The 12,112-nt window shown below is 44.2% G+C and overlaps 1 protein-coding gene across 1 annotated transcript in view; it reads right to left on the bottom strand.

The window, feature by feature from the left end:
- Positions 1 to 2,127: 2,127 nt before the first annotated feature.
- Positions 2,128 to 12,112, bottom strand: part of BIN2 (bridging integrator 2) — a 33,588-nt gene continuing 23,603 nt past the window's right edge. The window contains 4 exon segments of the mRNA XM_024736811.1: positions 2,128 to 2,827; positions 3,648 to 3,722; positions 7,174 to 7,924; positions 11,883 to 11,965. Of these exon segments, the coding sequence (XP_024592579.1) occupies positions 2,798 to 2,827; positions 3,648 to 3,722; positions 7,174 to 7,924; positions 11,883 to 11,965 (939 nt within the window). The 3' untranslated portion in view covers positions 2,128 to 2,797.

Below are 12,112 nucleotides of genomic sequence, written 5' to 3'. Positions count from 1 at the left end.
GATAAGAGATATTCATCTCTGCCCAATTTTATCATCTTTCAGCCCAGTCTTGCACTGCTGCCAGGATGGCAGTCTTCTAAGTCCTAGTCTAATAAGTTCTGTTAATGCACTACCATTGGACCAACCACAACTTTACTATTTTGTAAATTAAACAATCTGGTCCCTAGCTGGGACTATCTACCCTAGATAAGCAAAATTATTACTCATGCCCAGCTTACTGGCCCTTTTCCCTATCTTCCTGGAGCCTCCGGTAGGGCCATATGCAAATGAAGTGTCAGTCTCACAGTTTAGTCAAATTTTCCACTTCACTTGTGCCTCTTTTGTAGCAGTTACCTTGAGTGCTTAACTCCGCACCACCAGACCATAAGTCCCCAGAAGTACTCTCTGGCACACTCTCCAAAGAGGATCAGTTTCCTAGGAGATGAGGGCCAGGGAAAGCCTGGTAAAGAAAAGGCTCGAACTGGGTTTTGCCTTGGGAGGGGTACTCTAAGCAGGTCCTGGAGGACCTTGGACAGCCGGGAGCCTGTATCCCTAGCATATCCCCGACCCTTCCATTAGCTCTGAGTATCACTGCCAGCAGTAACTGAGTGCCACGGGAGTGGGATGCCTTCTAGGAAAGGAATTAAAATACAGGCAGTAGGGCTTTTATAGGGGGATATGCAACCTCCTCTCCATTACAGCAGTAGAGATCCTTTGAAAGTTTTTAAATGGAAGAGTAATAGGATTAGATCTTAGAAAAATGACTCCTAAATACAAATATGCATTACCAGCTCCCTAAGGGACATGTCTACTGAAAAGTCATGCAAGTTCTCAAGCTCTTTGTACCAATGTTTGTGTGGGACACCCAATAAACTGCCCATAAAGGGTACAATTTGATCAGTTCTGACACAGGTATACACATTAAACTATCACCATAATCAAAATTAGGAACATTTCTATCACCCCAAAAGCTTCCTTGCGCTTCTTCGTAATCCCCACTCCCTACTCCCACCCCGTATCACCACCACCACCACTGGTCTTCCTGTCACTGTAGACCCTAACATGCCTCCCCCCAAACTGGGCCAGTCAGATTCTTTCTCCAGGGAATCTGCATCTGGAAAGGACACAGTGGCAGGAGGCAGCTGAAGCTGAGTCTTCCAATGACAGCTGCCTGGAGGGGCAGTCCACACGTTCCTGCTACAGACATCCGAGGGTTCTTTCTGCAGCCTGGTTGTTTTCAGTTCTATGAGCTGCGTAATATCCTTCCAACATATCCTTTACTGCTTAACTGTGTCAGTTTGTTGCTTGCAACGAGAAAACTCACATATAATGCACTTCCTCCTACAGTCACCACGTCAGGAAATGGCACCACCAAATTCTAGTCTCTCACGCCTAACCTAGAATAATTCCTTAAAACTTCAGTCTTCATCACGTCTCCTCTCACTCATTGCTAAGTCCGGCCTGTCTGCTCCCTGCTCAGTATTCTGTCTCTATAACGTTCTTACTTTTTTTCCTCATCATTATTTCTCTAGTACCTAGTACAGTGCTTGGCAGAGTACTCAATAAATTCTTGCTGAATGACTGAATGAACAGTGACATCATCCATCACCCCCAGAAACAAAAGCAAAGATGGAGGAGTGAGTGCTTGCATATGTGTGCATGTTTATCAGGGTGGCAGGACTTCAAAGTTAGTTTTTAATCTTTTCACAGAAGCACATGATAGGACTTGAATCCAAGACTTCTGACTCCAACTTCCATACCATTTCCATTATACTTTGTATCTATACCATATATCCTTTCCCTTCACTTGGAGTTCTCTTTCTTCTTTCATCCTGCTCAGATCCTTATTTACACTAAGTACCAAACTGTAGGCACTCGATACAGCTCTAAAATATAAACCCTTTCTAAGAATATTTGCTTATTAACCAAAGGGTGGGGGCGGGGTCAGGCAATAAAGCATCTAGATTGAGGAGAGGAGCCTGTGGCCCCTGGTATCATCAAAGAGTTCTAGCCAGGAGGTAGGGTGAGCTGGGGGTCAGGGATGTGACTAAAGCTTTCTGACCTGGGGTAGAGTCAATAACCTTGCCTAAGTGAAGAATAGTTTGCTGGGCTGGAACAACTTCCTGTGTCAAACAAAAAATCCATACATCATCAGAATAATACTTTATTTAACAATCTGAAAATATGTTCTTTTGGTTTTAAGTCTTGCAAAATGAGTAACTCAAAGATCTGTTCATGGGCTTCCCTGGTGGCGCAGTGGTTGAGAGTCTGCCTGCCGATGCAGGGGACACAGGTTCGTGCCCCAGTCCGGGAAGATCCCACATGCCGCGGAGCGGCTGGGCCAGTGAGCCATGGCCGCTGAGCCTGCGCATCCGAAGCCTGTGCTCCACAACGGGAGAGGCTACAACAGTGAGAGGCCCGCGTACCGCAAAAAAAAAAAAAAAGATCTGTTCACTATTCTCTGAGTATGTGTGGTTATATGCCTGTGGGTGGACAAATGTCTATGTCTACAGATGCTTTTGCTTTTTATAGTCATTTTAGCCCCACTTCATTAGTATATAAAGTCTTATTATTCTAACAATGCTAAAACCTGAGTTAAATATTCCAAGTCTAACAGTCTCTTCTCCCAAGACTGCCTCCCTCCCTCCCCTAAGTCTGCTCCTCAGCTTCCATTAATGCTAGGCCTTTAGAGACCGCCAGCATTCATAGTTTGAGAAACCAGAAATGAATGCCGGATCTTAAGTCCCTCTGACTTATATCCTCTAGCTGAGGGGCCTTTCTGGGGAGGTGTGTGTGGGGAGGTCTTGGCAGTTCCTCTTCAGAGTTGTGCATTTTGAATGGTAGACACCTAGAAAGGAAACATAATTGCATTAGATGCTGACCTACCCTCCCACTAACCAATTAATAAGGGGGGGGGGCTGTGAAAACTCCATTTTCTTGTCCTGAATTATATTTCATGTCATGCACTGGCCTGTATGGAGGTGGGGGCAATGTGAAACTGGCTGTTAGGATTATTGTAAAGACTTGTTGCAGATACTGTTCATTCTGTCATTTACCATCTCTTTATGAGGATTCGCAGAAGAGATTTCCTTTTCATCTTAGCAGCAGGAGTTGTTCTCCTAAGGAATGGGCATCATAAATTGCGTGAACTGATCAGGTTTTTCCTCTTCTTCTTGGATGTGAGTCTGGAACCAATTTTGTGGTCCATCCTTAGTAAGTCTATTTTATAGAATGCACGTTTGTACTTGCCTAGGTCATGGCTCCATTTTATTTAGTCATTTATTAGTCACTCTCACTAATACACTTCTGAGTTACTTTACTACATTTCATGTGGGTGCCTGTATTTACTTTTTGTATGCCTTTTGTAGCTCTTAACTCCTTTTTGAAGTAAGTTCAGGTATAACTAAATAAATTCTTAGGAGATAGGGCTATGGGGAGAGGTCAGGAGGTTCAAAGCCAGTTGGGAAATGGGCACAAAGGAACCACAAAGTGCGGTCACTCTTGGTTCTTCTGGCTCCCACCTGCTTCACTTTTCCCTAAGGATACTGTTCACTGCTGGGTTCCCCTCACAGCCCACAGCGAGGATGCCAGCCTGTAGCCAAGCATCTGTCCATCCGCAATCCCAGTCTCACCACCCCTCCTGTTGTCTGCATATCTGGACTCCTTACCTCTTCTTGAGGCTCGGGTGCTATGACGCTGCTCTCTTCTGGAACCTCAGAGACATGAAGCTGAAGACCTTGGTTCTACAAAAAGAAGAGTTCTGCCAGTGAGACGTGTCTCAACCTCCCAGTCTCTCAGCTTAGAAGGGTCTTTTGTGCCTTACACTTCATAAGGGTCATAGATAAAACTAGGGGCAATCATACAATGTTGTTTCACTACAGCCTGAAAGCAACAGGGAAGGCTTTACTGCCATCCTCCCTCATATCAATAAACCAAGATTTGAAGGGTGAAATGACTTGCTGGGACAGGAAGCCAGGTCTTCAGATTCCAGAGTTGTTTCCGTGATTTGTGTGACATGGCATTTATACGTATAGCTAGGTGAGACTCTGTAAGTGTATAAATATAGGTCTTAAAACCACTACCTATGACTTTTAGGCTAATCCTCCTCAAGAATACACGGCAGTTCTCACACTTAGATGATCCTAACCCACGGCAGTTAGGAGAGGCAAGCGGGAGGATGGTTTCCTTGGGAAAAGGTCTAGGTTCTGAGATGGGAGCCCAAGGTGTGGAAAAAGCCGTGTCTAGTAACTACTAAGCCAGGGGAAGACCTTGGCACTCTAAGGTTTAGAATGAACTTTTTAAAAAAGAAATTTATTTAACACACTATAAAATTCACCTTTTAAAGTAGAACCGATTTCTAACAGTATGACAACCACTTGAAATTCTGTGATTTCTCCTTTCAGGAAAATTTCCATCTTCGTACTCCCTCTGCTGATTCTAGGCCATGAACTACCTCAAAGGTAATACTATTAATACCTCCAAGAAAGTTATCAAAATCTTCATTTTCTCTCAGGTGAGTCAAATGCTGAGCAAGAACAGATTTTCTCACAGTTATCTTTTATTTATTTATTTAGTTTTTGCGTTACGTGGTCCTCTCACTGTTGTGGCCTCTCCCGTTGCGGAGCACAGGCTCCGGATGCGCAGGCTCAGCGGCCATGGCTCACGGGCCCAGCCGCTCCGCGGCATGTGGGATCTTCCCAGACCGGGGCACGAACCCGTGTCCGCTGCATCGGCAGGCAGACTCTCAACCACTGTGCCACCAGGGAAGCCCCAACATTTTTTTTTTTTGGGTCACAGTTATCTTTTTATTTACCCATTTTTATATGTGGTATGTCCATAATTCTGCTTGAGAGAAAATATGATTTATGATGCATCTGTGAGGGAGATGAACAAATCTTATAGGACACAGGCTTCAGAGGATTGATAATACTGATACACTAGGATCTAAGATGCTCTATTGCTTAATTCCATAGGAAAAATATGTCTCCTTAGCCAATGACCAACGCAATCCCACAGGAGAGGCTGGGAGTAAATCTCAAATATAAGGAGGTAGGGCTTCCCTGGTGGCGCAGTGGTTGAGAGTCCGCCTGCCAATGCAGGGGACACGGGTTCGTGCCCCGGTCCGGGAGGATCCCACATGCCGTGGAGTGGTTGGGCCCGTGAGCCATGGCCGCTGAGCCTGCGCACCTGGAGCCTGTGCTCTGCAATGGGAGAGGCCACAACAGTGAGAGGACCACGTAACGCAAAAAAAAAAAATAATAATAAATAAGGAGGTAACCTCAGGGGAAGGAAGTTGTGTCCTGTACCTCACTTCCAAGGAGGACAGTGTTACTAGCCTGTTCCTCCAAATAGACAGCATCTTGGTTCCCATAATCCCTTCAGTAAAATTACTCCAAGAATGCAAACTTGTTTTATTATTCACCTGAGCCAAACAGGTCATTCGATTGTTGTCTCTATACTAAAATCATATAACATATTACAGTCAAATTTAAATTAATTTTGGATTTTCCATAGAGTTGAGTTGCTCTTTTCAGTGGAGAAGTGGCTATACTCTTCATCTACGCAAAGTCCCACATTTATCTTGGGCTTATTCACTATCCACATGCCCTGCATATCTCTCACTCAGTGTAGCTACCTCAGACCGGAAACCAGCCAAGCGAAGGTTTTATATTATGCTCTGTTAGGACCTTCAGTACCTCACGTGAATCAAGACTGGGGGCATAACACTGTTGATGACTCAGATTTTAGTATCTCACGGGAGTCAACTGAGATAAGTCTATTGTCCTCTTGTCTTCTACCTTCCTTGCCTTGCCAGACATCACACCCTTGTTCCCTCTGTCCATGTTAATTCCTCTCAGACAGCAGGAGGCTCCCGAGATAGCCTGGTCAACCTTCAGGTAGGCATATTCAGTAGTAGGGTGGTATGATCTGAGGGGTAACCAGACATCTCACACTCCCAGATATCCACATGGCTCATGCCCTGGCCTCCTCCATTGCCCAGATGTCACCTTCTCTGACCGCTCTGTTTAAAGCTGCAATTCAGCCCCCACTCCCTATGCCTCGCCCTGCTTAACTTTTCTCCCTAACTCATATCACCACTAAACTGTACTTTTACTTACTTATTCTGTTTCTCGTCTACCTCCCCCTCCACTAGAATGTGAGCAGCTGGAAGGCAGAGAATTTTGTGTTTTGCTCACTGTAATACCCCACTCCCTAGAAAAGTGCCTGGCACATAGTAAGGGTTTAATGAGTGACTGTGGGATGAATGAATGAATCTGGGTGCCACCTAGTCAGATGCTGCCCCATAATCCTCTCTATAATGCACCTGACAGGGAACCATACAGCCTTAGCTTTTAACACCAAGGAAGGGGAACTAGTTTTCAAGGTGGCCCAGTCCATTTTGGTTTTTGGATGCCCCTCGTGCCCCCTTTCCTCTGTTCTCCCATACCACTTTTTAGAGCTAATTGCTAAAAGTTCCTCTTATATTGATCCAAAATGTACTTAAAAAACCAAAAACACTTTACACGCAGGGCCTTTTTCTGTCCTCAGGAGTCTTATAGAACAAGTCAGATCTCTCCTCTATATGACAGACTTCCATGTAATCTGAATAGAATATGACTGGATTTCCAGATCCTTCACGGAATTGGTTGCTCTCCAGAGGGTCTGTGTCTCTATTTTAACAGAATCCTTTTCTCATCCATATTTTCACCTTTCAAAAGACCATCCCTTTTGCTTTACCTTCCTTTTGTGAGTTCCTTCTTCTAGGCTTCTCTCATCAAACAAGATATACCTTGGAAATTTGCTGATGCCATTTTGCTTGGGGTCTGTTCACCATAATCACAAGTATGACAAAGTGAAGTGAGACCTTCCTCCCTCTCCCACACTAAAAAAAGGAAAGATCAGGATCCAGTTGGGAACTCCCAGAACTTGGAGCAAAAGAAAGAAATTAGTAAGACTTCTTATATTAGAGATAAGCCCTTTGCAGCAGTCAATTACCCTGGGAGTACAGGTCGCTAAGTTAGATGCTATGAAGATGTGCAATCCCCAGAACCAAAAAAGGTGTCCAAGAGTATCCTTGAAGCTGTAATATAATGACATAAAGTCTTATCTACTGTGGGGCAACCTGACCATAGTAAAAATAATCTACATGGAGGTTATAAAAGGGAATAAAGACTCAGCCAGATCCATTCTCACCTGACAGATCATCAAGGTTGGGGCAGTACAAAGCTCTTCTGGGCTCAGATTATCGGTGTTTTCCTTTTCTCCGACCTCAGAAGTTCTTGCCGGCTTCTCTGGTGGCTGTGGATCAGGAGAGGCCTCTAAGGAGGCCCTAGGACTTGGAGTCTCAGCCCCCAAGGAGGCCCTAGGGCTGGTGGGTGAACTCGGTTCAGAGGCTGTAGGGGTGGAGGGCATGTTCCCTAAGGAGGACCTGGGGCTGGGAGTGGCTCTGGGTGGAGGAGGCCTACCGGGCGGTGCTGAGGCCCTCTGCATAGAGGCTCTCTTTGGCTGTTCAGATCCTTCGCTTGAGGTGCGGGTTCGGAGGACTACTTCTGGGAAAGGTGCGGCCTGCTCTGAAGGGATCAGAGCTCTGCCTGGTGATGGAGCTGGGGAGCAAGGGAGAATTTCCTCCTGGGACTCTCCACCCTCAACGGTGGGTGAGGGCTGGGGCTGGGAGGGGCCGTTGAAAGCTAGCAGAGCCTCTTCCTCCTCAGAGGAGCTCGCTTCAGCCTCCTCCTCTATTTCCTTGTCTGTTAAGGGCTCTTTTTTAATCTCGGAGTTGTCTTCTCCCTGGGCTGGATCAGATGCCAGCTCTTCCTCACTTGCTGAGGTGGAGTCCTTCTCACTCTTCAAGGAAAGTGCAGAGGGACTGGTAGGTGAGGTAAGAGGGCTGGAGACTGTAGATGTTCGAACTGGAGGAGAGATGACTAGAGAGCGTCTGCTGCTGCTAAAAAAGTAAGGGCATTTAGATTCAGAAGAGCTAAAAACTGGAAGTAACCTAAATCCCCAAATAAATGATACATTCACATAATAATAAAACAGAATAAAGCAATTTAAAATGGTATTGGAAAGTCTGTGTAATTTGTAGTAATGCTTATATTACAAAGTGAATTGGAAAAAGGCTATAAAATTTTATCCATATCATGATCTTGATTATCTAAAAATATATAAAGAAAAAGAAACTGGAAAAAACTCAGCAATATATTAACAAAGTATTTTGGGGAAAAGATTCACGCGTGATATACAGTTGATCCTCATGGATTCTGTATTTGCAAATGCACTTACCCCCTGAAATTTATTTATAACCTCAAAATCAATACTCATGGTTCCTTTGCGGTCATTCACAGACACGTGCCAGCTGTGAAGAATGAGTGCCTGACCAGTACTTTCCCAGCTGAGGTCTAACAAGGCAAGCCTCTGCCTTCCTGTTTTAGCTCTCTTACTGTAAATATGTCCTGTTTGCCAGGTTTTCAGTTGTGCTTTTTGTTGGTGATTTTGCTGCTTAAAATGGCCTCCAAGTATAGTGCTGAAGTACTGTTGGAGAGGAGAAAGTCTGTGATGTGCCTTACAGAGAAAATACATGTTAGATAAGCGTCATTCAGGCATAGTGCTGGTGGCTGTGAGTTCAATAGGAATGAATCAACAATATGTACTAAATGAGGTGTATTTAAACAAAAACGCACACAAGAAAGGTTATGTATTGATCGACTGATGACAATGTTAGGACCAGGGGCTCACAGGAAACTAACCCTGTGTTTCCCCTAGGAGCAATGGTTCAGTATTCACTAATTCAGTGCTCATGGTGACTTAGAACAAAACTACCATGAATGGGGCTTCCCCGGTGGTGCAGTGGTTGAGAGTCTGCCTGCTGATGCAGGGGATACGGGTTCATGCCCCGGTCTGGGAAAATCCCACATGCCGCGGAGCAGCTGGGCCCGTGAGCCACGGCCGCTGGGCCTGTGCATCCGGAGCCTGCGTTTCCGGAGCCTGTGCTCCGCAACGAGAGAGGCCGCAACAGTGAGAGGCCCGTGTACCGCAAAAAAAAAAAAACAAAAAAAACTACCACGAACAATGAAAACTGACTATAACATTTATCGGGTATGCTGGATACTGTGCTGAGTGCTTCTACAGCAACATCAGCTTGACTCCTACTCACCTCCTCAAGGGCCTCCCACGTACCAGCCACTAACTGACTAAGCAACTCACAAATATTTCCTTGACATGTACCAACTATGTGCTGTGTCCTGGGTTCAAGAATGGGAGACGGTGATAGGAAGAGAAAGAGAAAAACTTAGTTCCAGCCCTGTGGGAGTTTCTGACATGAGATAAGCTAAGTGATATAAGGTTCTTTCTAGCACTAGCATTCTATGGGTCAGCAGGTTTAGAAGGCCCAGGATATAGCAAGAAAAGACTAGATTTCCCTACAAGGTTCTAGGACATCTTGGTGTAAATGATGGTAAGTTTCAGATGAATGGACACTTAGAGAGAACTCTGGTTTTCAATGCAGGGAAGAGGAGAAAAAGAGTTTTTGGAGTAAAAGGGAAGTCTATATTGGCCTGTTAGTGATTCTTTTTAACAGTCTGTAACTAACTGCTAAATGAGGAATAGAAACAACAAACTGAGACTCCCATTCTTCCTGCAAATCTCAAGCTCAGTTTCACCACCTCCTCAAAGCCTTCCCTGACCATCTATCTGCACACTGCAATTACTTAACTCTTTGAATTCCTACTGGTTTCCTCAGGCCCTTAGTATGTGCAATCTTATATTGTTCCTTGTTTCCTTAGGCACATTTTGTGTCCTTCCAACTTTTTTTTTTATAAATTTATTTATTTATTTTTGGCTGCACTGGGTCTTTGTTGCTAAGCACAGGCTTTCTCTAGCTGCGGCAAGTGGGGGCCACTCTTCACTGTCGTGCACGGACTTCTCAATGCGGTGGCTTCTCTTGCTGCAGAGCATGGGCTCTAGGCGCACGGGCTTCAGTAGTTGCAGCACATGGGCTTCAGTAGTTGTGGCTCGCAGGCTTAGTTGCTCCATAGCACGTGGGAAGTTCCTGGACCCGGGATCGAACCCGTGTCCCCTGCATTGGCAGGCGGATTCTTAACCACTGCGCCACCAGGGAAGTCCCCCTTCCAACTTTTGTAAATCACTTCAGGAGAAAGACAAGTCACCTATGTCCTCAGATACCTAACTCTCAGCATAAAACCTTGTGTATAGAAGGAACTTAATAAAACTTCTTAAACAAAGGCATCAGAATAAGAAAATGATCACATTCTGAGGGACCAGTGAATTGCTTACATTTACCTGCATAAAGAATGCATGAAGGCAACAGACACACCACATACACACACACAGAAAAGCAAGCCATAACAGGTTAAGAAAAGATATTTGCGGGATTTCCCTGGTGGTCCAGTGGGTAGGACTCCACGCTCCCAGTGCAGGGGACCCGGGTTCGATCCCTGGTTGGGGAATTAGATCCCACATGCATGCCACAACTAAGAAGTCCCATGCAGCAACTAAGAGCCCGCATACCGCAACTAAGAGCCCTCATGCCGCAATGAAGATCCCACATGCCGCAACTAAGACCCGCAGCAGCTGAAATAAATAAATATTAAAAAAAAAAAGAAGAAAGAAAAGATATTTGCAGTATATATCATTAAAGGATTAATATCCAGAATATACAAAAAACCCCATCTCATGTAAATCAGTTTTTTAAAAAGGGTAAACAATCCAAATGAAAAATGTGAAGAAAGGATAAACATGAAAGTCACACAAAAGGAACCTTAAAAGGCCACTAATACGAAAAGATGTTCAAGCTAACCAGCCACTGTGGAGACATAATTAAAACTGCAAAAATTCCATTTCATACCCATTACCTTAGAAAAATTAAGAAGTCTGACAATGTCACATGTAGCAAGAATATGGAGCAATGAGGGCTTTTATTCACTTCCGGTGAGTTGTAAATTGGAACAATCACTCTGGAGAGCAATCTGGCAATGGTAATATCTAGTAAGGCTGAAGAAACCCAAATGCACAGACCCTATGACTCAGCAATTCGACTCCCAGTATGCATCCTAAAGAAACTCTTGATAATATTCACAAGGAGAAATGTGAAACGCGTTCACTGCATTATTTGTAACAGCATAAACCTATAAGACAACCCAAATGTCCACTAGCAGTTCAGAGAAATAAACTGTGAACTAGCCATACAATAGCATCCATAACAATTATGAAAAGGAAAGATCAGAGCTGGCAACATGTAGCAACAAGGATAAGTTATCTCACAAACAATACTAAGAAAACAAAAGTAGTTGCAAAAGAACACATACAGTATAATTCTATTTAAATAAATTTTTAAACCATGCAAAATAATATTTTCTATGTGTGCATATATATGTATATAATAAAAGTAAAAAGACATGCATGGTAATAATAAATACTAAATTTAAGACAGTGGTTACACTTGGTGGGGGACAGGAAGAGAAAGTGAGTGGGGAAGGGACACTGGGAGATTTAATTATATATATATAATAGTTGATTTCTTTTCTTTTTTTTTGGCTGTACCACGCTGCATACAGGATCTTAGTTCCCCGACCAGGGATCGAACCCGTGCCCCCTGCATTGGGAGTGCAAAGTCTTAACCACTGGACCACCAGGGAAGTCCCAATAGTTGATTTCTTAAATTTGGTGGTGGGTATATGACTCTTTGTTGCATTATTCTTTATACATTTAGTTACCACTAAAATATTTCGTAAAAATACTTTATATAGGGGTGTAGCACCAACAAAAAACAATATTATGTACATGAACAGAAAGGAAAGGTCAGGATTTGGGATTGGAGGTGAGAGTGTTGAATGTGTTCACACACAGGACAAACCAAGCAGAAATGAGTGTCAGAAGTGGCTCACCTTGAGAGTCCCTTCACCACAAAGACTTTGTCGGAATGTTGCTTCTCCAGTTTGCTCATCACCTCGTACAGATTGTGGTTCAGCTGGAATAAGCAAGAGAGAAGGAGATGCTAGCCATGTGGGAACCTGAGACTGGCATATCCCTTCTCTCCCCAAAATAAAACCTTCCTACCCTTGATAAAATTCCTTATCCCTTTTGCACTAGTGTCCAGGGTCCTGTCCCACTACCC

This window comes from Neophocaena asiaeorientalis, unplaced genomic scaffold, assembly GCF_003031525.2.
Source record: "Neophocaena asiaeorientalis asiaeorientalis breed wild unplaced genomic scaffold, Neophocaena_asiaeorientalis_V1.1 scaffold134, whole genome shotgun sequence".
Taxonomy (NCBI): Eukaryota; Metazoa; Chordata; class Mammalia; order Artiodactyla; family Phocoenidae; genus Neophocaena; species Neophocaena asiaeorientalis.
The sequence above is the reverse complement of the archived record's forward strand: the minus strand, read 5'-3'. Positions and strand labels throughout refer to the sequence as shown.